Here is a 26,525-nt window from a genome sequence, read left to right as displayed (position 1 = left end):
AGAGCCGCCGTGTAACCTCAGAAATTGACAGATTAAAGACTTCAAAAGCACTGCCCCTGGTGGACCACTGTCTGTGGTGCAGCACAGCTGCAGAAAGGTGTAGAGGTGTGTGGTTCAGTTTATCCTTCAGCTCAGTGTTATTCTCAAAGGGAACCATTTATAGCTCGTGGTGGGGGGAATCTGCCCTACTGCCACACGACTGCTCTAACCACCGGAGCCAATGTTTTAAAAGAAAAATGGCATTATTATTTTCAACCATTTAAAATGTCTGCTCAATGGATGCCCTACTATTTAAGAGGTCAAACACAAACACTTGAGAACTAATGTTAAAAAATCAGGAACATAATAACAAGGTGAAGGCTTTTGGTAAGTATACCTTCCTTTTTACCAGAATAATTACAGAGTAACTTGTATATGACCCGTTTTATTCTCACGCTGAAGACCAGGTCTTCAGGCAAAGCCAGGCAAACCCTAACCATTTCCTACCATTCTTTTTTAAGTACTGAATGTTTTAACAAGATTTGAAGGTCCAGAAGAAACTCAAGTTTCCATGTGATTGCACTATTCACTGAATTATGTAATGTGTATGTATGCATTGCCATGTGAGGCACTGTATAAGTTACAAAACCGTTCCTCAGAGAAAGAAAAATGGTAGACGATGATGGCATCGCTTTTGCTACTGCTCTCAAACAGCTTCGCCCAGAGACACCCATCTACAACCGTAACAATTTAGCCAATATCCGAAAGGAAAGTGAGAAAAGAAACCGCGTTCCGAATAAGTTTTTCCGAGCCAAAAAAAGCCACGATTAGTCTTCAGCTTTTTGTTCCACCAAGTTAGTTCTGTCAGTGAGAGCACACTGCTCCAAGGAGTAACCATAGCAACAGGTTGTAACGGTCGTTTCTGATGAAACGCGTTTTTGTAGCTAGCACGTCGCGATACGGATCAATGCAAGGTGTATGCCAATTTGCCATTGGAAAACCTGTTGTGACGTTGTTAAATTGATTAGGTTTTGTTCTACAGTGCAGTCCGTAGGCTAAGTATTTGGACAGGGGTACAATTTCTGTCTTTTTGGCTCGGTAAGTTGCTCGGTGGTTTCTCCTCTAAATTTGACGATTTAATTTTGAGGAAATGTACATCCATATTCGGTGACGGATGTAGGAATTAAATTCCTTTTTAAAACCCACCTGAACTAAAGAACCCAATATTATTTTGTAGCTAAAAAATCCTGAAATGGTTCATCCTTGACCTACAACCTTGGTACAGAGGTTAAGGTAGCAACTTTAACTAAAGCTAAATAATACAGAAGGGTAATGACGAGTGACTGACTCAATCACAGGCTTCACCAAATAGGGACGAGTATAGGCAGATGGTGGCAGCAAAGGGAATCGCATCCAGAAACCAACACAATTACTGGGTTTCAGCAGAGCAGTATGAAACTACCTGAAGTTCCTCTTGGGAAAGATAAAGGCATTATATTATTTTCTATTCCATTCTATTCTATTCTGTTCTATTCTATTCAATTAAATCCTGTAAATACAGAGGCCTTTGAAGCACAAGTCAATCAAAATGTTACTCATCCCACTGCAATGTCACAGTTCAGGGGACCCTGAAAATACTTAACTCACCTAAGGAAGCCTAGGAAATGCTCAACGACCCTACAAAAACATGAACTGAATCATTAGGGGGAGCTTTTGCGGCAATGCCATGCCGAATATTTTTCTACAAACAAGGACCTGATTGAACTACAGGAAATCTAACCAAAATGTAATTAGTTAAGATTCACAAACAAAAATGTATGCAACTGCCAGTCTGTTTCAAACAAATGGGTATAGGGGATTGCTAAGAATGCTCAAATTGGAGGGAGAATAATTTTTTTTGCAAAATTTACCTAAATGTTTTGAAAAAGCTTTTGACAAAGAGCACTGAAGATACATTGCAAGTGCGACTAAATCCATCTTGTTTCCATTCCCATATTTGAATAAATCAGAGCTGCCATGTTTAACCACCATCGCTCACATTCCATTCTATACACTCTATAAAGTAATCCTCTCCACTGCAACTACATTTCAACCAATTTACATGCACAATCCCAAATAAGACCCCTCCGTCAGCACACAAACGGAATCTAAATAGCCGTAAAATAAGAAATTCTGGGATAAAGTCTAACGCAAAACTACAAAATAATCTAATGTCCCACAAATAAAATTGGGCTAATGTTAAAAAAAATTATGTCATTATTGGTCAACTTCTGAACTGCAGTACTAGTTTGCAGCAGTGTGTGGCGCCACTGAGCTCTGGCCTGTGTGGTGCTGCTGCTCATTGCGTTGCTCCAGGGTGGTGGTGAGGGGGGAGGGGGGGAGGGGGCAGCCAGACGGCCAGCCGACCTTGGGGAGGCTGTAGGGGGGTCCAGGAGGCCGTTGGAGGAGGAGGAGGAGGGGGCTGCTGGGGGTACGGCCACGAGGCAGTGCGACAGGGCTGGCTCGTCCCCTTGGCAACAGCGGCCACCAGGTTCACGCCGCCGACCCTGCACATGCGCCGGTGCCGTAGCAACCGATCCGTCCGAGCGAAGCTCTGAGAAAAACAACGAGAAGTGCACTTACTGAGTGTGTGTGTGTGTGTGTGCGTGTGTATATATATATATTAGAGGGAGCCTTTGCATGTGTGTTCACTCCCTCACCTTATGGCAGCCTTCGCACTGGTAGGGCTTCTCTCCACTGTGAATGCGCTTGTGTCTCTCCAGGTGATATCGCTGAGTAAACCGCGTGTCACAAACATCACAGCCAAACAGCTTCTCCCCTGAATGCAGAGAGAGTTTCTTTACCGGAGTTTTTAATAGCCAGAAATTCTACAAAACCCGCTAGTGCGTAATTCCATGTCAACTTAACACACTTTCGGCCCGCATCGTCACAGAATTGAAAGAGATTTGGCATGCTGATTTGGCCTCATACGGCACCCCAGAACCAAAATGACAATTATCACAGATTATTAATCTGGGAGATGTATGATAAAAAAGGTTTGCGCTAATTTGCATTATTCGATGACTTTGACTTGCCCCATCTCGATGACTGTAGGTCATAGAGAACTCACTTATATCACTGCAAAGCTTTTACATATACAGAGTCCAAAAGTCTGAGAACACATTGAAAATTTGGGAGTTATTTTTCATGTAATAGTGTTAGGATTTTGAAAAATATAAAACAAATGAAATTTAGTTCAAAGCTATGCAAGGACTACTTGAAGACCAAAGAAGATCAAGGATTGCTGCACAATCCGTTATGCCAATAATTAATTGTCATTATTTACTTTTTAATTAAATTAGAAAAGAACACAAAATAGACTTTTGGACCCCACTGTATATTATGTTGACCTCAAAATTAAAGATAGCAGTTAAGAGTTCTGACAAAAAAAAAAAAACAATTTAACATTTTCACCAAAGTTAGGTTATAATGGCAACAACATCCCTAGAGAATTAAGTCTTGGATATATCTGGCCATTGCAGAGATATCAATAATTATCTGAAGCAGCATCACACAGTTTTGGATCACTAATTCCTGGTTACCAGCACCCTCCCTCTGGCCAATCAGTAACACTAATTACCCAGGAGAACCATGTTACCTTTCATTTTGGGGTGAACACAATATACGTGCAAGATAAAGCTGGTTACAGTAATACAAGAACCATTTCTCTACAACCTAACCTACAGTAATGGAGATAGGGAAAGTCATGGAGTCGCACAAATCTCCCAGATTAACAATCTATCACATCGATTTCAGGGGTTTCTTAAAATGCTAAATAAGCATGCTAAAATCGAATTAAAATCTGTGACACTGCGGCCCAAAAGTGTGTCGAGTTGACATGGAATTACCGTAGCCAAGAGATGATCAGCATTTACATTACATGCACAGAATATTATCACCAAACTTAAATCAGAAAATGTGTAGAAACAACAGTACTTCACTTCGGCTTGAGGGGGGAAATTAAGTGAAAATATGTGCGGCAATTATATAGTGATACATTTACTTTTTTTTTTTTTTTTTTAAAGCCTTTGGAGGGGTCGGTCAAAAAACTCCAAAAGCAACAAGCTTCAGTTAACAAATGTGATTGTATGACCACAGAACTCAGTACTTGGTCACATATGGACCATTTAAGAAAAATAACAGATCACACACTGCCCTCTGCTGGAGCACAAGCGAGCAGATTTAATAATGCGTTTCAGTGACGTCACAGCAGTGAGTCAAGCCACGAGATGGAGATGAGCCAAGAGCTCAGAGGATGGATAGGACAGACTGCGACACCCCCGTACCTCCTTCAATAAAAACAGCGGTGTATACGATTCGTACATGTACGCACATTAGTATATGAGTATTAACTGTTAAACTATTTTAAATCAGTGTTTGTCTAAAAACAGGGTAATTCTTTTTTTCTTTTTTTTTAAAATATATTTGAGGACAGGCCCCCAATCTTGGGGTGTCTTGCAGCCAGATGGCTTTTTAGTAATAAAGCATTTTTATCCGTTTTTTTTTAATTTTATTTTATTTCAGCTCAAATGTAAGCCCTCCTGCTTTAAAGTAAATACAATATCACTAACTGGATACATATAAATTTTCCTTTCAGAAGAAAAACAATTGTGAAAACAAACATAGGCTATATTTTAAGCAAGTAATCTTTTACAACTGCATGCATAATGAGCATTTTGCATGAAAAAGTAATCAAATTCTTCAGGAAAAGGCGCCAAGCCAGAGAGACTGGAGACGCTAGGCCAGAGAGACTGGAGGCGCTAGGCCAGAGAGACTAGAGGTACCAGGTCATAAAATGTTTTTAAGCAATTCATGGCTTGGTAACCAATTACTCTAAACTATACTAATCCAACTACCAGTTATATAATTTTTTATCTCGGAACTTTACAAGAATATTCCTTCCAAAAGAACGCTTTAAAAGTATTCATTATATTTATTTATTGCTCCAGCGGGGTAAAAACAATAAATAAGGGGTGCCAAGAGGCAAGTGAACAGAATCAGGAACATTACGGACATGACCGAAACTAACCGGGCAAATAAACACATCTGACTCTTAACTTCAGGCAATACATGGTAGAATGACTAAAGTCAGTCAAGATCCCACCTTAAATTCAACAGATCTTTACTTTTCAGTTAAAACAGGAACAGAATTACCCTTCCTAACCGAACACAATAGATATAAGGAGGCAAAAAGGACAGATCTTAGCTTGGCCATACAGACTAAGTCAGGGGCAGATACATGCATTTTAGATGCCAGCAGATCACAAATCATTTACAACAGAACACACTGATATAAGATTCACAATCAAATGAGAAACAATTAGGTCCTCTATACTGGTCAATAAAGAAGTTTTGTTAAAAATTATAATAATAATAATAATAATAATTTTACAGGTGCATAAAGAGTTATTTTAAATATTGATTTAAAAGACTAATACACCTAACAGGGAAATGTATGGATAGCAACCTCAGGGTCTAGGGCAGGGGTCGGCAACCTTGGTCCTGGAGAGCCGCAGGGAGTGCTGGCTTTCGTCTCCACCTTAAAATAAGCAACCGATTCAGACCCAAGAAACCAGGTGAGGTGAGTTAACGGTGTAATCAACGGCTTTCATTGATCAATTAATGCCAAGTAACAATGAAAGCCAGCACACCCTGCGGCTCTCCAGGACCAGGGTTGCCGACCCCTGGTCTAGGGATATCACTTACTGGGCCAGTGCATACATTACATTCCAATTCTAATTTAGAAATTCTACATCTGATCTGTTCTATAGTGATGTCACATAGCATGGGTTTATGGGGATACAAAGTGTGCCCAAATGTACACAAAGTTTGCACTAGTATAAACACTCACACATGCAGGGACAAGGAAGGGACCGCTCTCAAGACTGATCCTACCTAGTTTTAGCCAGTGTTGAGCTGGTTGGAAAGAAAGTTTACAACTGGAAGACAAGAGCATTTTCCAGTTTGAATAATCACCCCCAATAAGCGTGGCACCTCTCAGTAGTAACTGGCCACAGGTTTATCAGCTCAGCAAACCCTCAGAACGTGGGTGGACGTGGGCTCGCACCAGAGGGCTGACTATATCTCATTATATCAATGTTATGAGAAATCAGCCAGGAAAAAGGGCCGAGGCAAGCACTTCAAGCTCAAGGAAAGCTACTCAGACTGGTTGACAATGACTCCCAGTCACTAGGGGGGAGCTGGATATATCCCTGTATAGAAAAATGTTTCTCAGGCTAACAAAAAAAAGTAAACAAGTTAACTTGAAGAATGAACTTCAAGGTCCTCTTGGCACTTGTCTTTGATCTGCACTTCGTTGTACGTCGCTCTGGATAAGAGCATCTGCTAAATGCCATATAATGTAATATAATGTAACATGGATTGGAGTATCTTTTTGTGACAACAAACATATTTCTATGTTGCAAGACCTCCAAGGTTCTCATTTTAAGAAGGAATCGTCCCTGCTGTAAAATCCCAGAGAGTTGCTTACTGTATAAATGGCATTGCCATCACCATCACTGGATCTTACACAAAGACCACTATAAAATATAACCACTATTAAATATAACCACAATGCAATTATTCCCTAAGTTTGAGTAATACCAATGTTTCAGAGCAATTAGTCTGGTGACTAAAATTAATACCGGTGATTATGAAAAACAAAGGCTACAGGGTATGTGCATCGTTTAACTTTGTTCCTCAAAGTTCAGAAGGGGGGAACCCCACTCACAAACTTGGCTTGGCATCATCCGCAGACATCATAGACGTGCGTTTCAGTCCAATACCAAAATAAAGTATTAAATTGTCAGTACCCCAGTCTATTGTGCCACTATCTGTTTCTATCAAAATTAAGATGCATAAAAAAGCTTTTTGTGTAACAATTTTCGTACTGATATCTAAACTGAATAAACACATAAACCTGCTCCAAAGCATACCTGGGTCGAATACGTAATTGTTTTGGATTCAAATACTTTTCTACACTTCTAATGAGCTTATCTGGTGTACTGGAACCAATACGCAAACTTTGCCTTCATGTCCTTTCGACTAGCTTACCAGCCCCAGGGAATATCAATCGAGCACAGAAAAGGATTTGAATCCAAAACAATTACGCATTTCACCCTGGACTCACCTTTGTCGAACATCACTCAAAACAGAAATCAAAACAAGCCACCAATAATAAACTAGTTATCTATCTCAACTTCACAGCTGAGCTGCAGTACTAGTTTGCAGCAGTGTGTGGCGCCACTGAGCTCTGGCCTGTGTGGTGCTGCTGCTCATTGCGTTGCTCCAGGGTGGTGGTGAGGGGGGAGGGGGGAGGGGGGGAGGGGGCAGCCAGACGCTCAGCCGACCTTGGGGAGGCTGTAGGGGGGTCCAGGAGGCGGTAGGAGGTGGGGGCTCCTGGGGGTACGGCCGGTTAACTTCGCGGCAGGACTGGCTCTCCCCCTTGGCAACAATGGCGACGGCTGCGACCGCACCCACACCGCCGACCTGGCACATGCGCCGGTGCCGTAGCAACCGATCGGTCCGAGCAAAAGTCTGAGGAAGAACAATAAGAGGAGCCCTTACTGTGTGTGCGCGTTTAGATCAGACCTGGGTCAATTACGCAATTTCTTTTTAATTCAAATACTTTCCTGTGCTCAACTGATCTTGTCTGGTGCAATTGAGTCAACCAAGAGCGCCAAAAGGTGGAGTTCACACTACAGACATACACCAGACAAGCTCAGGAAAGTGTAGGAAGGCATTTGAATCTAAAGGGTACGCAATTGACTGTATGAGTCCTTCTGTGCACCTGTGTGAGAGGTGTACCTGCATGTGTATATACATGTGTGTGTGTGTGTGTGTTCACTTCCTCACCTGCTGGCAGCGTTCGCACTGGTAGGGCTTCTCTCCACTGTGAATGCGCTTGTGTCTCTCCAGATGATAGCGCTGAGTAAATCTCATGTCACACACGTCACAGCCAAACGGCTTCTCCCCTGAACGCAGAAAGAGTGTTTTTTTACTAGAAAGTTCCATTACGTGTCACTTATTAGAAACCCTTTGAATGTTCTCCATTATGTATCAAAGAAAAATGGTTTGAATGACAGTACTGCCTTCTAAAACTTTGAACAAACATTTCAAAAAATTAAGTAGTGCACATGCTAATTAGTTTTTTAAACCTAGTTGTCCCTTCTCAAACCGCAAAACACAAACACAATTTAAACCTGCTTTCAGAGGAACTAGAAAAATGGATGAAAACTCAAGGGCCAGAGTGCACACTGAAGCCAGTAGGATTAGACCAGCACAGGGCAGAAAGGAAGTGATTCGGGCAATACTCCGATACCACTGAGTAAGGTGATCATTGAACTCATGGATAAGCTCTGAGGAGCTAAATGTACTGAAATGTAGCGCGGGCATTGCCCTGTCCAGTCTCAGGTGTATTCTGCTGATGTGACAATTTATCTTTCAGATAAGTATTAGTCTAAAGAGGACTCAACACCTGTAATGTCTGGTGCCCCCAACCTTAAGGCATGTTTAGAGCAATACGGCACAAGTAGTGTTTGTTAAAAAAAAACTTTTATTTCAGCTCATGGAAGCCCTAATCTTTACTAAATACAATGTAAATAACTACATCGTGAGGGTACATGTTAGTTTAACTTTTTATATAAGAACAATTATCACGTTTTAACAAGTTTTAAATAATTGTCAGGAAATACCTTGCTTTACCCATACATTTAGTATGAAACTACTTTACGGACAGACTTTGAGGATCACAACTGCATGCAAAGACTAATAAAAAAAGGGATAATATTATTTATCCTACACTACACAGGCTTCCCATTGAAGCTTTCCTACTAGTATTACCGTTCATTCATATAAAACATGAAAAGTATTTTCTTAAATTCAGGAATAAAAAAAGGAATGCTATATTTTAAAGTACTAGAGACCCCTAAACATTTCAGTTACCGAAAAAAAAAAACTATGCTGGCTGTACAACACATATCTGAGGAACTACCGGTCACACCAAAGCCACCCCGCTTTAACACAGCCAGAATAAGAGTTCTTTAAAATGACACCTATTCTAAACTTAAACAATTCCATTCCAGTGATGTAACATATTGGAAATAATGGACTTTAGACAGGAGAACTAAACATGCAAAGAGAGCGAAACGAACAAGGCTTACATCCCACCCCCTCCCAAAGTGTGTGAGTGTGTGTGTGTGTGTGGAATGAGAATAATATATCAGAATTATAAAGCATCATGGTACAGCCTTAGCTCCCTTGTCTGCTTTAGCATCCCAGCATCATTAGTCTAATTTCACTGTTGCCGCAAAAACCCAACCCTACCCGCTGAAATGCCTGTCGCTAATCTACAGCACAGTACGCCAGCCAAGCAATCACCTAAATACCTGAAAACAAGAGATTTAAAATGGCTCTCAAACATGCCCAAGCAACTGAGATGATCACAAGCTGCACTAAACCAGGGAGAGGGGGGGAACCTGTTAGTCACAGTTGTTAACTCAACAAGTACAGCCTGTGGTCACTGCCATGGGAATGATCTTTGGTTGTTCACAGGAGAAACCTCAATATAATCACTACATTATAGTATCAACGTACGGATGCCAACCTCAGGTGCACGGAAGCCACGAAAGTAAAAGCACAACTCTTTTTGAGAGCATTTTGACTGTGGTGGCAATGTCCATTCTGCATCCATCACAAATTCTAAACTCTTTCCGCTCCTCCGTTTAGGTCGATTCACGAGTCTATGGATCCAGTCGGTAAGAGAGGGCACACCCACAAGAACCTTTATCTGTTCACGCCCATCCGTCGAGGAGGAAAGTTTGGCGAGTTTCCACAGGAAACCAATGAAGTGGTCGGGTAAAGTTAACGCCGCTTCTGCAACGGGATATTAAGTGAAACCGATCATGAGCAACTACGTAGTCTAGTTAGTTAGTCTAGCTAGTTAGTCTACTGTTCATGGTTATGGATCAATGCTGTTAATGCGGGTTTTAATAAGCTAGAAGATGATGTCAAGGAGCGGTACCCTCGGGCTATTTGTCCACGGATTGGATTATTTGCCCACTCCATAACCCAAAAAAACAGCACTCGAGTCCCGTTTGGTTTATTTTGCCAAAATACCTGCGCTGTTCTTTAAATATCACAACCGAATGCCATTTGCTGACATTATTTATTAAAATGCTAAAATAGCGATTATCTATGACCGCTCCCTAGTCAGAACAACGGCAGACCAGGGTTGGCTTTCCCCGTCGCAAGGCTGCCCGTGACGCCTTGCTGACCGGATCGGCGCTTGTACGAGGAGAAAACTTTAAACACGACTTGGCTGGTTTGAGGTCACAGTTCATTAGTCTGTGGGCATTTTAAACATCCGATCAAGACTTGCACAAGCTCACAGCCTCAGAACTGGCTGGTTCGACGCTACGGCTGACAGCACATGGCTTAACTGGACTATTCCAGTACGTAAGACTTGTGCCTTTCTTTCTGCTACACTAGGGCATTAGGCATACAGGACTGACCACTGGCATCTTAGGTTCATACGAAAAGTAAAGAGTGGTTTACTGCTACAAGGGGGTTGCTGCAGGTACCACTGAGTCAAGTACAGACCTCCTGCGTAAGGCGCAGATTCAATCTAACCGCCATGGAATTAGTCTGACTACATGACAGGCAAGTGTAATAATCAACAGGTGATTGCTAAAACTAATGTTGTGAAAGTGTTTAGACCAGGGCTACTCAACTCCAGGTCCTGGTATTTGCTCCAAACACGTACTACACCACCAGATTTCACTCATGAGCTTACTTCCTGAACCAAGCTGGTAAAATAATTAGTGAAATCAGGTGGTGTAGTGCGTGGCTGGAGCATATACCAGCAGACACTGTGGCCCTCAGGATTTGGGAGTCGAGTAGCCTGGATTTAGAGAAAAGCCCACTGGGGTTAGATTGCATATGGGCCAAGAGTCCCTTCCCTCATCTACATAAAGTCCAACTTGCTAGTGCTTATATTTTTTTCTTTATCTAAAGCAACACTCCTCAGACAATTACCCATTTCCTCCAATATCAGAATTTCCTATTGGACGGGTTTCATTCATATCTCCCTTATCTTTTGCTCCTCCACCACTTTCAGAATGACTCACAGCACATAAAATCAATCTAAAAAAATAACAAAAAACAAAAAACACATTTTTTTGCAAAAATGAAATTAATATAGATACAAAAACTGTCTTTCACAGGAAACGAGCTGGTGTAAAAAAAAAAAAAAAAGAAGAAAAAAAAGATTGCAGTATCAGTCTGCACCAGTGTGTGGCGCCACTGAGCGCTGGTGCTGTAGCTCATTCTATTTCCCCAGGATGCTGGTGGGGAGGGAGGGGGGGGGAGGGGGCAGTCAGGCGGTCAGGCGACCTTGGGGAGGCTGTAGGGGGGTCCAGGAGGCGGTAGGAGGTGGGGGCTCCTGGGGGTACGGCCGGTTAACTTCGCGGCAGGACTGGCTCTCCCCCTTGGCAACAATGGCGACGGCTGCGACCGCACCCACACCGCCGACCTGGCACATGCGCCGGTGCCGTAGCAACCGATCGGTCCGAGAGAAGGGCTGAGAAAAACAACGACAGGAGCGCTTACTGTATGTGTGTGTGCGTGCGCATGTGTGTGTGTGTGCGTGCGCATGTGTGTGTTTGTGTTCGTCTGTTTGTGTACGCGTGTGTGTGCGTGCGAATGTGTGTGCGTGACCAGGTACATATATAGGTGTGTGTGTGTGTGTGTGTGTGTGTGAGAGAGAGAGAGAGAGAGAAGGGATTCCGCTAGAAATATATAGTCATGGCCATAGATCAGTTTTCCCAAAGTTGGGCCGGAGAAGACCCCTCAATATTATCATGTTGTATTGGGAGGAACGGTGTGTTCATACACACACAAAAAAATCAACCTTGAAATTAGATCTACACCATTGGCTACGGTCTTAATTTGGAATAAAAATGTTAAATGCCCATTGATAATTTTTCACATTATATGGAATAAGAAAGAGCGAAATGCATCCGATAAATTCCATTTATTTATTTTATTAAAAGTACATTTTAAAAAGCGAATTGCTCGCAAGGGCATGTTGCTAGTGCAACAGAAATCAGAATCAGAAGGGCACTATCGCGTTGCTCATCTGAATGACAATTATGGCTAGTTGTGCACATAGCTGTCCTATCTAACCATTTATCTTGTAGGTTAGCTCAAAATAATGACTAATTAATGGCACTGGAATCAAACTGTGCTTGCCACCCAATTTGACCTGAATACTTAGTTAGGGAGACTGGTATCAAACACGGTACAGCAGTTAGCTGGTTCATGATCGATACTAAATTACCAACTAATGATGCACTTAATGAGATTAAAGTTTTTTGGGGGAATAGTGCTGAGCAATTAACCAACATTTGGTGTTTTTTCTGTGTCAATTCTTTTAGTCGTAGTTTTTAAAAGCCAGCTACTCAACCCAGTTAGAACGGAGATGAGCGTTGCAATAACTAATGGCTGGCAACTACAATGCCCATAATCCATTGCATCTACAGACACGCAAGTAAGTTTTAAAAAAGGAGAAAAACGGAACCCAGAACTCACGACACAAACAATATTGGAGATGCACCCAAGGGGTACTGTTCGACTGCGCCCAACACATATATTCCATAACATGTCTAACAAATGGTCGCTTTTAATAATCAGGATGTCATATTGTCCTCGAAACTGGTCTGATTTTGTCAAATCAACAAATTGTTAAATAAATGCTGTAATATACAGTTGGAAGCAAAGAAAATAGATTGAAAGTGTAAAAGCGCTTTTTAAATGTCAGTATTTAATGGTACATTCGCAAAAACCGTGATTTTCCAAAACCGATTGGAACTCGAAACACTCAATGGTGAATAATGGTGGCTTTAAACAGTTTTTCAAATTAATATAGTCATGAAAGTTAGCATATTATTAAGTGATTGTTCGCAGATAACTTTAGCTCCCAATAACTACATTAACACACTGGAAGCCTGAGGACCATTACTATTGGACGACAATGGCACCACTGCCTAACCTAATATGTTAACTTATAAAACTTATTTTCTTTGTCCAACCACCATGCTGGAAAAAGATAGAACAGTGAAGATGGCAACACTGGTCAAACATAGCCATCACTTTTCACTAAGCGGGCCCACGAGCAGTTATTTTATTAGTTTTGACTAACACACCTATTTTTAAATTGTGCTCGGTCTACAAGCACAGCTTTTGTATCATTCGTTTTTGATTGAGTTGGTCTACCAACACAACCTATTTATCATCAGTTAGGCGAAACTATTCTGCCCAACAGTTTTTATCATTAGTTTGACTCAGCAGGTCTACTAGCACAGCTGTATTTATTCGTTTGATCTCCCAGTATGGTCAAGAAGTAAAAACCCATATTAACCAGCCTGGAACTTATGCTGGCTCTGCTGTTTTTTTCAGCCATGTGTGCATGTGACTGTGCGCGCGCTTGTATAGAAGGGTTTAGCTGCGTGTGTTTGTATGTGCTTGTGTAGAAGGGGTTAGGTCGGTGTGTGTGTGTGTGTGTGCGTGAGAGTAAGTGTGCGCGTGCGTGTGTGTTCACTCCCTCACCTGCTGGCAGCGTTCGCACTGGTAGGGCTTCTCTCCGCTGTGAACTCTCTTGTGTCTCTCCAGATGATAGCGCTGAATAAACCTCATGTCACACACGTCACAGCCAAACGGCTTCTCCCCTGAGCGCAGAGAGTGTTTATTTACGGACTTATTTCCCGCTTTCTGACTTCATCTCGTTACGCAGCACTTCATAAATCTTTTGCTCAAGTAGTTAGTGATTTATGGCCCATTTCTACTGGGAGCAATTGTGGGAACTATAACAATAAGAGATTCATTAGCATTCATAGCAGAGAACCACCTCAGTGATTGCATGGCAGTAATTGGTTGAATGAATTTTTCGCAAATCGGTTAGCAAATCGGTTAGCAAAGTGCTTTACTTCACGCCAGAACAGAAACGATGGCAATCTTTACCGAACTAATGTCGACTGCACATTTTTCACTGCAGTTGACAAATCCTTATTAAGGGGATTTTGAACAATTATCGCTATAGTTAGATTTCCCAGTGGAAACAGGCCTTTATACCATACATACGCTGTATAGTCTAGTTGAATGTAAATGAAATGGTCTGTATGATGATACTACAGTCCAAAACAGGGAAAATAACCATAAATTCAAAAAATGAAGAACTGAAATGGGTTGTGCATGTTTTTTTTGTTTTTTTTTAAATACATCTGAAGAAATCTGGCTACAAATGGGCTGTACAGTCAACTGACTCCGCTTCACAAACATACAACGGGGAGTTTAAACTCGCCCGTAAAAAAATGTCACACGTAAAAAAATAAAAAATAAAAAATAAAGAACACAGAATGGATCACAATGTAATGGCCTTAGAGAGTGCACACTGCCCCCAACTGGACAATCCTGGCTAGGGCACCAACCATTTTAGCTATCGAGAACATTTAGTGTTTTTTTGTGGCGGGTGAATCCCGGAATGGGGGAGGGGGGGGGGGCGCTGTTACCTCTTGTGCGGGGCCTTGGCATCGCCATGACAACCACCGGTTCAGTATTACCGGCTGTTGAGCCAATCGGCACCTGTGGCCTGCGTTCCTGGTGCTCCGCGGGGACCCCTGGGGTGCCAATTAGGGGTGGGCGATTTATGGTGTGTTCTGGGTAGACCCACTTACCCACTAAAGTTCATGCACAGTATGGCTCTAAGGACACGCAGGGGCATTCACGTCCCTCACCTACCTTCACCCCGCTCTAAGCTGATTGGCTGCTGCCCATCTGCTGCACCACTTACACACTTGCGCTTACACAAGCGGTTGTGATGATTAGCTGGTCAAACACTTATCTCATGCCACCATGTTCGATATCAGATTCACCACCATGCTTGATATACGTTCACGTCACGGTCTGCTCAGTCTAAAGAAAATGAGCTAATGCAGCGACACGAGGCCGAGGGTCTAGAAATACTGCGATATTGCCAAAGTGCCTGTCAGTAATTCAGTCTCCACTAGGGGGAGACAGTCTGCAGTCAGACACAGCCAGGGCTGGACTCTAGCAAGGCAGCTCAGAACATTCACAAAGGTAACAAATATCACAAAACATTCATTTGAAAATGCACACAGAAATGCAAAAGAAAACTGGCATTGAACCCGTTTGAAGAAACAAAGTGAAAACAAACATCCCTCAGACACAAGAACTCATTTCATCCAGCCATATGGTCCTCGGAACTGACTTCCAAGGCAATGTATTTTTAGTGGCCACGTGTACTGCACACACGTTTTAACAATGTCAAAAATATTCAAAAATAATTTGATCAGAGTGGTCAGGAGATACAAATGCTTCCATTTAATTGACATAACATTAAAACAGTCTTAAAGGCATACTATGCAGGATTTATTTCCTTGCTTTGCTCGCTTACGCCCACATTCTCAACTCTGCTTACCCCCCCCCCCCCCCCCCCCCCACAAGATGATTTTAGCTAGCTTCTGGTAGCTTTGCAGCATCGTTGCAGGCTACCATCCATGTGATAGCCATGAGCAATGAGCTAGGAAAACAGTGATCTAAAATGATTTGGAAAACATCTGCTTAACCTATTTAAGCTAGCCTTTAACTGACGTTATCTATATTTTTATTTAGATATTGTTAGTAGCTGGCCTATGGTTAGCCAAGTTACTGCAATCGCATCCCTTTCAAAAAGAGCTCATTCATACCAGTCACTCACAAGTTTAGCTCCGCCAAGATGCTCAACAGATTTCCAAGAGCAAAAAACAGCAGTAGCTCTCAGACAGTCAAATGTATGGGAAAATGGTTGACTGACATATCCAAAAACACATCCAGAAAAGTTAGGAGGTAGCTAACTTTAGCCAAATGTTAGTGGTGATTCAATGAAACAAGGCTAGCCACAGCTGCTAACTCCAGCGGATGTCTGTCTGCTCTAGCGTGCCTGCCTGAAGTAGTATAATTACTAAACTTGGAATTTAGTTAGCTAATAACAGCAGCTACCTAATGTTACCAAACGCTGGGCAACCACTTACTTAATGGTTAGCCACAAGGCTAATCTCTTGCAAACCCACTGTCCTAGCCAAATCCATACACATACTCCTCTTTCCCTTCATCTATTGGACCAGCATGAGTTCCGTGTACTGGACAGCACAGAAATAAAAAAGGCCACACCCAGAAGTGGCCCGAGCAGTTTTTAGAATAACGAATAGAAGCAGACATGCAGATGAACACAGATACAGTTTGCCAGTGTTTCATAGTAACACGCGAGTGTTTTATAATATTTTCAAGGTGAAAATCCTGCATAGTATGCCTTTAAATTACAGCACAAAATGCACACATTTCTGAAATTACCATACAAGCTCATACACTTATGGTCTCAAAGCACTTTCACATCGGCACTTTTCACAAGGGAGCAGGAGGGCTCAGGGAAGGGTGGATCTGGTGGGGCCCACAAGCTGAGAATGACTTACTATTTCTTACTAAGAGTCTATCAAAAACTATTTCAACATCAAAAAATATTGTATGCCTTTTCTGATGATGCATTGGCTGAACTGTAAGATGTGACCACACTGAGGGGGGGGTCTGAGGGGCGAGGGGCGGGGTGAGGGGTGTGGCCGGAGGCGGTGCTCACCTGTGTGGATGAGGATGTGTCTCTTCAGGTGGTAGCTGCTCCGGAAGGCTCCATAGCAGTGCTCGCACACAAAGTTCTTCTGCACCTTCAGAGGGCACTCTCCGTTCTCATCCACCACCACCACCTGCGGGCCCCACCCAAACCACAAGCTTATTCCCTGCATCGCCACGGCGACCGCTCGTCCTGCCCAGCCCAGACCCAATTGGACAGGCAGGGAATCCTGCCCCCAGCCAATCCCCCACAAGGGACGCGCCCCCTTCTGACTCCCTGAACTGGTCAGATTACAGCAAAAAAAAAAGCTACATGTACACACACATGGACACACGCATACTACATTCAAGTGTGCAAACACACACACACACACACACTGACATGCAAACACACGTCACACGCATACTGCATTCAAGTGTGTGAACACACGCTCAGACACACACACACACCGCTGTGTCCTGCTGTGTCCCTGGGACGCCCCTCTTACCCGGGACACCCCTGCTCCCCCCCCTCCGCTCGGCCCCGCTCACTCTGACTCCCCTGTTCTCTCACTTTGCAGGGCGTCCCCGACTTCCTGTTCTTCTTCTTCAGCTGCATGTCCACACTCTCACGCATCTCCTTCTCATCCAGGAGGCGTGAGGAGTGGAACTCTCCCTCCTTTCGGATCAGCTAGGTGGGAGAGAGGCACGGACACATGATCTCACACACCTGCCACCAGGCCGCCCCGCCGCGTTCGTCTCCTCCGTACCGTTTTCCGAGGCGACTCGCACGCTCGTGTCTGTGCGTTACGCCCAGGCGTGTCTGGAGACACCGCCATCACGGACCAGCAGCCCGTCATTACATTACAGAGGGGTGCGTTTACCAAAGACCGAGGAATGCTAGCCTAGAGGCCGCAGCCAGGCCACAAGTCTCACACGCACGCACTGTACAACAAGCCACCATGGAGGACACGCCTCAAACGTGCCAATATTAACACTCTTCAAGAGCAGCGAGACATGTGGGCACTACCTGTCCGGCAGCGGACCACCGAGCCCAATACGCGTCGAATACGAATGAGGCTCCTCAGTTGGGCCTTCTACCCCCATTTCCTTCGTTAAACTCTGAACTCACTCCCTCACCTTCATGTTTTGTTTTCTACAAGTTTCACACAGTAATATCTCAAGCCATTACGTATTTTAACAAAATGAGCTGCTGGCTAACAAGCTGCTCTATTGAAACTATAACAGCTGTCTCGTGCAAGTAGGCTAGTATGAAACGGAATAATAATCGGAAAAAAAAGCATTGGAAATCTGCCGAGGAAACCCATGATTCAAAAATGGCAAGTCACTTCTGGGTTTTTAAGACTAAAAGCCGTCCCAACTTATATGTTGCCATAGCACCGCCCAGAAAGGGGAGGGGGAAGAGTCGCCGATTAGCTACCATTTCTACTGACGTTCACACGGAAATCAGAACAGGATAAATTGGCAAATAATTTCAAAAGTTAATTTTGTAGTAGCACAGTTGCAACCTTTTATAAGGTAGAAAAATGTGACCGTTTAGTTTGGACCATTGACCGATGTACAGAAATTCCTGCATTTGAAAAGAGGTTAGAGAAGACAAGAGCAAACAGTGCAGGATGAGACAAATGGTACATTCTCCACATTACTATTGGCCATATGCACAGCTGCACAGCCACTACTGCATGAAAGAAACACATGAAGACAGTTAGAGGGCGTCATGAGCGGCATACCGTGTGTGTCCTGTTCTCACCGCTGACCCCCCACCCCCCAGCGCTTACCAGTGGGGGGCAGCTGACCCCGGACGGCAGCACCATGTGACTCTGGGGGGCGTGGCCCTGCTGGGCGTGGTCGGGGCCGTCCCTCTGCCCCGGCCCCAGCTGGGACATCATCTTCTTCTGACCGGCCATGGAGCCGGCCTGCATCAGAGCCATGCTGGATAAGACCGCCTCACAGCCCAGTAATCCTGCCTGTGACGCAAACAGGAAGCGGAGGGTGAGCGGCCTTAACGTCGGGCACAGGGACACGCTTACGCCCTCACAGAATGACCAAATTAACACCGTCTCAGAAGTGCAGAGCAACTTAAACTCCTTATAGATCCTACATATAAAAACTAAAAATACATTCCCAAAAAAAAAAAAAAGAACTTCTGAATAGTAAGCGGAGACTTCCTATTTGTCAAAGCAATCTTAGTTATAATAGTGGATTTGGCATAATTGTTTACCAATTATATTATTTTATACATTTATTTGTATAATTTGTTTCATTTTAAAAGTTGCACCCATATGAAATGTTACTGCCCCCACAAAATTAAAAACTGGCTGCAGATTAATTTCAGCCCACTCTTCTGCTTTAGGAGAGATTAAAGAGATATGAGCATAAACTGCTCATTTCAGTTCCTGCCACAGCATTGCATTCAAGTCAAGTGAGGACTTTGACTAGGTCACTCCAAAACTTTAGTTTTGTTTCTTTTCAGTCAATCACATGTGGGCTTGCTTTTGCATTTTGGACCATTGTCTTGCGACATAACCCAATTATGCTTCAACTCCAGCTCAGGGACAGATGACACCAGGCACCAGTTCCAGGCACCGAGGTAGTACAACAACCTCACACCATCAGGTTTGACTTTTAGTATGACGTTCTTACAGTCAGTTTACGTCAGACATAACGGACCCATATCATCCAATATCGTCGTTTTAACTCATCTGTCCATAGAACACGATCCCAAAATGCTTGGGGATCATCCAGGCCCTTTTTTTCCCAAATGTGAGATGAGCAATGATGTTTCGCTTGGTTAGCACAGGTTTCCACTTTGCTACTCGCCCATGAATCCCTTCTTTGGCCAGTCTCATTGTTATCACAGTCATGAACACTAGTATAGCTGAGGCTCGAGAAGCCTGCTGTAGTTTGGATGCTCTTCTGCTAGATTTTGTGACTTCCTGGATGAGTTGCCACTGTGCCCCTGGACTGGTTTTTGCAGCCACTCCTGGGAAGACTTACCACCATTCCAAATGTTCTACATTCGGAGGCAACTGTTATCACTGTAGCGCGGTGGAGTCACAGAGCCTTAGACATGGCTTTGTAACCATTTCCGTATTGATACATTTCAACAAATCCGCACATCTTTTGTGCAATTGCCGCCAATATATTTAGCTGAATCAAAGCAGTTCTGCAAAGAAGAGTGGCCCACAGTGATGTGAGACTGATTTTATAGGAATGGCAAATCCATGAATACGTGGAGACGGAAATTTATTTATTTTTCGGTAGAAAATATTTAAGCGGCACAGTTCTTTTATGAGACCTTATAGTTACTGGAAATGCCAGATTTGGACTCAAGGGCCACTCCTTTTTGTATGTGACCCTCACTAAAAAAGGCTCACTTAACTGTCATTAAAAAGAATAAAATGTATCTACATGTAATAGCTCCTTGAAAAACAAATTATTTTTTACTTCCATTAGAATTAATGGATTCATTCACAAAACATTCAACTTTTGAAAAAAAGGCCCCTATGACTTCTCTTGTAACAGTCAAAAAAACATCAATTCCTGCCAAAAGTTCCTTCAAGATCTAGATGCGTCTTGAAAAATTATCTATTAGAGGCTATGAGGAACTAATTCATAGCAAGTGAAAGTAAATTGCCATTTGTTCTGGTAGGGCATGAGATGAAATCTCTAACTTCAGTCACCTGTAACATTACTTGTAATATCAGTCTCAAAATACTACCCATAATCCCTTTCCCATACATGACAACACAGTATAATTTAGAATTCCTATCTTATGCAAAGTGATATGCAAAGTGTTGCTTTCAGACTGTTTACAGTCAATGGGCAGATGGCCAGTCAATGTCAGCCACGCTACATTTATATAGATTACTGGAAAAAGAAAGACACACTTTCAGACATTACTTATTCTGTGAATTTTAATGAGCTATGGTCTTCTAATTCTAAAAGCACCAGTTTCCTTCTTCCAGTAGCAAGAATCAAAGCTTGATATGTTGTATGTCCATCTATAATGACATTAGTCATGCCCCAAACATTGACCTTACACAAACGAAGCACAGAGCTAATGATGAACTGACAACACTTCCGAGCTAAGGAAAGCAAGGTGCAAAATTTGCAGCTAAATAATGAATGGCATTGGCAGCTGCACAATTATTTTACCATGATCGTCTTATTCACAACATCAGGATGCCTTTGGTTATTGCTGCTTATTCAAATGGGTGATATGGCCATTCAATAAGTTTTTTCATTAAATAAATGAACTAATTTTTAAAAAATCAGTTGTGTATAGTCAGGTTCCCTTTGTCACATATTACTTATAAGATCTGAAACCATTCAGATACAAATATGCAGTAATAGAGGAAATCATGGAGGGGCAAATACTTTCACAGCACTTGAGAGTTTGTATAAATTTGCTGGACTGTGATGTCATATTTTAATGCCGGTCATTTCATGACATTGTTTCATTTGTAATGCAAGTCAGGTCAAATGTGCAGGACAAATTTCCTTTGTTAATGGTACTGTTTTATACTAATCAAGAGAATTGACAATTCACAATTTATCTACACCTAATTTAGCATCTCAAGGTCATTCAGGCATGGACCCAAACAGATTTTTTTTTGAACACACCAGCAGCCACTTCACAGTGGGATGAACATGCTTTTGCCAGAGGGAAATGCAGAGCAGCCAGTCTGCATTTACCCCAAACAACCAGAGGGGTCACTGTTCTGCCATTAGCAGGGTCCCTCCCACCACCCATCAATTTATTATCATTATTTTAAACACAATCTCCTATAAACTGCAGTTTAAAATACATTTCAAACAAATACTGAGAGCCAGTAAAGTTTATTTTTTATTTTTATTATTTATTTATTTTTCCTTCTTCCCGATACCTACTGATTTTATCAAGTCGACTGGTCTAATGATTTTACATAAAAATCTTTTGGCAGAAAAGTAACGGCCAATTTTCCCATTGCAGTTTGTATGGCACGGGACAAACTTGGTCTATTTTCCGCTGAAAGCAGGGAATTTTCACTTTCAATGTCCAATGGATAAATGATAACCTATTGCTTAATTTGTATGTAGGCTAGATACCACATAGTGGAACACCATGTTCAGTTTGCCGGAAGTTTGAATTTGCATGTCAACGAATAAACACGGATGAAGAAATGCCCTACAATAAGCCATAAGTAAATCAACAACTACAGGTTTAAACCACAGGAATTCTTTGATAACTAATGTAGCATTCAATTCCCTGCGGTGTTCGCATTCTTCACACTCTGAAATGGCCGCAGATTGCTTGCTAGTAGGCTACTACTGTAGCTTGTCAATTGCTAGTTTAGAACGGAGGGTCTTACAGCGTATTGTAATATTGCGTGTAGCATTTGTCCAATGATGTGTTGCTTTGTTTATTTTCATGTAGATTATGGTTATCAGTTAGCAATTTTTTGTAAACGTTTACAACTCAGTTTCCCTTTGCCTTGGTTAACTATTAACTATTTCACGTGATGCACCTTCAAATGCCTTATAAGATTGCTGGTGTTGAAATTGGCAACACTGTGCCAGCCCTCGAAACTAAAGCCTTGCATGCTGTGCACATCGCTGTTTTACTAGTGGGATTTTCCAGTGTAAAATACTGCCTAATGGTTGACATTTTGCTAGCTCTGACTAAAGTTGCACACTCCTAGCACTGCACGTGTTGTTGTTTGTTGGGAGGAGCGTAAAGTTCTGAGCTTTCATCACGTGATAAATTATGTGACATCGGATCGGTGCATAGACTCGCAGACTCGCCGATACCCAATCCAGTATTTCGTATCAGAGGCATTTCCGATACCGTTATCGGAATCGGAACAACTCTAGTTCAAACTGGACAGAAATTAACAGGCAGCACCAACCACGCAGCAGTAGGCTAATTAATAATGAGTGCGTGTGGGCTTGCAGGAAATGCAGAAAAGTCAGCTTTGGTTCTCTTTCGATTTCAATTGAGCTGAAGAGAGACGGGTCCCAGCACACAGGCAGCGTTATGCGTTAAGTGCGATTGACACTTAACTCGTACAACAGATGACAATGCGAGTCCCCGGCCTTGGGTCAAAATTAAATAAACAAAAGTAGATTTATAAATTTTGCATCCTGGAAGCATTTTAAGTGTTGGCACAGATAGCAAAATGGAGGGGAAGGGGGGGGGGGGGGGGGCACAAAGCATGGCAGCAGGCCAATGTGTTCAGTGATAACACAACCTTACATACATAAAATTAATGAGGTCATTAATCATAATCACCACCGTCATCATCATTACAAAGGAGTACAGCACTGACCCATTTCATGTGGTCACGGACTGTGGTGCTAGGCAGGTGTGTCATCACAGTGGCTGCTCTGTCTGTGCGCTCGAAGGGGCTGGGGGAGGGGGGGGAGGAGGAGTTGACGGGTGCAAATGGAACCGTCACTCAGAACGGTTGGTCTGACAACAAGCCACACCCACCCCAACCATCTGGCACCAAAACCTAGAGAGAGAGGGAGAGAGAGGGGGGGAGAGAGAGAGAGAAATCGGGTAGGTGAGACAAAGGTGTTGCACATATTGCAAATAGCGTTCATTCTAAAACTTTGATGCAATCTTACCTTCCTCCGTTTTCCTGTTTATGCCATGAAATAGCACATTCTTCATGTTTTTTTTTTGTTGTTTTTTTTTATACATATCCGGCCAAAGAAAGGGTAATTTAACAAAGCTATGCCATATAAAACATGGTCTCACGTTAGCTGTCCGACTGTTGGGTCACACTCAAGGTTATTCATTGGAATGTTTCCGTTGCCGACTTTGCCCCTATAACGACTTTTCTTCTCTATATTGCAAAAGGAACAGTGGCTCAGCGATAAAATTAGATGCAAAAATTAGGCAGATTAAACTGCCGGTTAATCTGCACAGTTTACGACCGTCATACGCCACCCGATTTTGCTGTCATAGGCAAATTGCCAATATCGGAGAGAAATCAGGCGATTTTGAAAATAATGTCCCTTTATGTGGCAGGAAATTCGATTTTGGTCTGAAATTCGGGTGAGAGTGTACTGGACGATTGTACGCCATTCTCACACTTTACTCTTGGGCACGTTAGGCAACAGTACTGTTACTTACGCTGCTGATCTTGATTTTCAGTAAATTCTCCAGATGTTTTCAAGACGGGTTAACCCCAACCCTAAATCTAGAGATTAGTTCTGAATACTTAATCAAATTAACATTTCAGTTTGATTCAAGCCCCTCGTTGGGAAACCTTCAATATTGCTCACGTCGTCAGCAGGTTTGAGCACTTTCCTAACATTTTACAAAATGAAGATAAAAATTCTATACAGAACATTAAAATTGGAGCCATCCGTGATATTCCTGAAAATATAGTCCCCAAATACACACTACCCCAAATAAAACTGTCCCATATTTCTGTTTGTTTGACCCATGCAAGGATATTGAAAAAACATCACATTCGCGCGCTTCCATTTACATCAACCAAATCAATAAGCGCCACTGTAAATGACGTTACAGGAAACATTGCGTCGTCTCCTGAAAAATCACATTATTTTCCAGATCATTTACAGCCATTTCGCTATACAACGTAAACATAGACGACACAGCACTATATTTGAGTTCAAGTAATTTAGCCAATGTTACCAATATTAATTATTTGTACAGCGAAAATGTAAGGATGTTGAGGTTGTTGTACTTGCCTAACTATGATCAGCTAGCTAACGTTAGCTAATGTTGGATAATTCGAGTGCACTTATAAAACTGCATCTCCCAATTTAGAAGTGCGATTAGCCAGATACCCAACACAGATTACGTTATGTTGACCATTTTTACACGTAGAACACATGATTACCTAATGTTGACCAAGTAGGTGAACTCAAAGTAATCAAACTCGGAAATTAGCTCAAATACAGTCATGTCGTTGAATTAGCATAGCGATTTGGCGAATTCAAGTCAGAATATGCAGATAGTAGTTAACTGTTTTCCGTCTAACAAGGGACACAGTTGGGTTAGCCATCAGCAATGAACACATTAGTTAATCGTTAATTAACGTTACCGTTAGCTACAGATGCAGGCCATAATATTTGGTTGACTGACTAGTTTGCATGGCAGCTATATTTTAAAATAAAACAGTCAACTAAACCAACTACCTAATATGTAGCTATGGTCAGTAAATAAACAACGATGCACATTGAGATTACGCGCAGTTCAACATCTCACTGGTTAGATTACCATCAAACCAGTTGTAAAATGGCTAGCCAGCGATCTCCCCGAACTGCAGAGGATGGCTCGAGCTACTACGCGATAGCACAGGTCAACTTTCGACCAAATCTAAATTGGCTTGATGGCTTGCTAGCTAGCGATTATTCGATGTAAAAAACGTCAGTTGATTAGCTAGCTATGTAAATTACACCGATAACTGCTACTAAATTAGTTAAATTTGTATAATTTAATTCACAGCAGCCATCGACGTTTGCTAGCTAGCCATCAGCCATGGGCCAAGTCCTATCGCTATATTGTGTTGCCTGGTGGTACTAGCCTCGCTAACTAGCCAGTTTGCTGCTCCCGATAGACCCTACCCAGTTTTACTAGCCAACGTTAGCTAGCTAGCTATCACACTTCAAAAAAAATACCATGAATCAGCCTGTTAAGCCAACTTTATTTTAACTGTGGGATTCAGGAAAACGTAAAGACGGTGAACCGAAGCGGATTGCAGCCAAGCGCTTGAAAGAGAGCGGGGGACATTAGGGCGAATGCCAGACTTTGTGTGGTAGTGGTCCCAGACGCTGCGTAGCTAAGCCCCCCTCCAACAACACAACAGCCAGGGCGTGTGGGTCGAGTTCAGCTCCCGACTGCCGAGCTTCGCAGCCTCAATTTCAAAATATAACCACGGCTATTCTTCGCGCTTCTATTGCAAAACCCACGGTGGCGATGGATAAATAGCTAATATAATCGTTTTACCTTTTCGACGCCTCGTGTTTCGCAGGTATTGGTCTCTTGTCCGAGTTCCAGTTTTTCTCAGTTTACAAACACAGGAAGCGCTACCGGAAGTGCTCCCCGGGGAGAGGGCCGCCACGTGACGAGAGACCCAGGGAAAATTAGCTTCAGCTTCACATCGGCCATGTTGGTTAAGGTGAAGCTGAAAAAAAATGTCGTCCATTTTGGCTGGATAAGCAGATGCTCTGTTGAAATGGGGGATGGGGATGGGGGTGGGGGGTTTAGGGCTTAAGCAACGCGCCTTTGATGTGGTCAGCAGGGCGAAAAGTATTTTGGCCTGCTGAAGTGGCGGCCGGACAGAATACGAATGAATGGAGTTATCCAACTTGATTTTACAAAAGAAAAACCAAGCTGGTCTGAAATCATTTTTTAAAAGTTACTGCTTTTACACTTTTTACACGAGCTAGTGTTTTTTTACACGTAGACTGTATAGCGTGGTATAAGAATGTGTAAAAATGGCGGCAGACGTCAATTATGAGGGACAATTACCAGAGGGAAAACATTTTGTCCACCATAAACATAACCATATTTAAATCTTATTTGGGATTATAACAACATACAGTGGCCGTTGGCCTAATGAACAATGGGTATATTGTTAGAGGTCGAGTTGACATTTTATAGCTGCCTTTATTGTAAGTTAGCCTACGTTTACTTGCAATTGTAGTGTAACCATTAGATTTTAGTGTTCTGTGGTTACTTTACAACATTGCAAATATTAGTTATTTCACTTAACTGACTGGAATTAATAACAGTATATTCTGGTTAGCTGCTGAACAGCTGTTTCACCACAGCTAAGTGTCAAAACCACAGCTTGACCAGTTCAGATTGG

At 42.5% G+C, this 26,525-nt stretch overlaps 1 protein-coding gene across 8 annotated transcripts in view; it reads right to left on the bottom strand.

The window, feature by feature from the left end:
• The window catches only part of LOC133138999 (zinc finger protein 271-like), a 43,264-nt gene extending 17,483 nt beyond the window's left edge, over positions 1–25,781 (bottom strand). For 3 of the 8 annotated variants that reach the window (XM_061258217.1, XM_061258220.1, XM_061258223.1), the window contains exons 1-12: positions 25,661–25,781; positions 23,004–23,189; positions 18,423–18,659; positions 17,237–17,362; positions 16,703–16,829; positions 14,583–14,690; positions 13,624–13,742; positions 11,410–11,596; positions 7,873–7,991; positions 7,368–7,554; positions 2,679–2,797; positions 2,386–2,572 (exon numbers count right to left, since the gene is read on the bottom strand). In XM_061258217.1, coding sequence (XP_061114201.1) covers positions 2,386–2,572; positions 2,679–2,797; positions 7,368–7,554; positions 7,873–7,991; positions 11,410–11,596; positions 13,624–13,742; positions 14,583–14,690; positions 16,703–16,829; positions 17,237–17,362; positions 18,423–18,659; positions 23,004–23,048 — 1,561 coding nt within the window. In that variant the 5' untranslated portion in view covers positions 23,049–23,189; positions 25,661–25,781. The remainder of the gene's footprint in view (positions 1–2,385; positions 2,573–2,678; positions 2,798–7,367; positions 7,555–7,872; positions 7,992–11,409; positions 11,597–13,623; positions 13,743–14,582; positions 14,691–16,702; positions 16,830–17,236; positions 17,363–18,422; positions 18,660–23,003; positions 23,190–25,660) is intronic. The other 5 variants (XM_061258219.1, XM_061258221.1, XM_061258225.1 and 2 more) reach the window with 5 other exon arrangements.
• Positions 25,782–26,525: the final 744 nt, after the last annotated feature.

This window comes from Conger conger, chromosome 10 (assembly GCF_963514075.1).
Source record: "Conger conger chromosome 10, fConCon1.1, whole genome shotgun sequence".
Lineage (NCBI taxonomy): Eukaryota > Metazoa > Chordata > Actinopteri > Anguilliformes > Congridae > Conger > Conger conger.
Note: the sequence above shows the minus strand (reverse complement) of the source record. Positions and strands in the feature narration are given on the sequence as shown.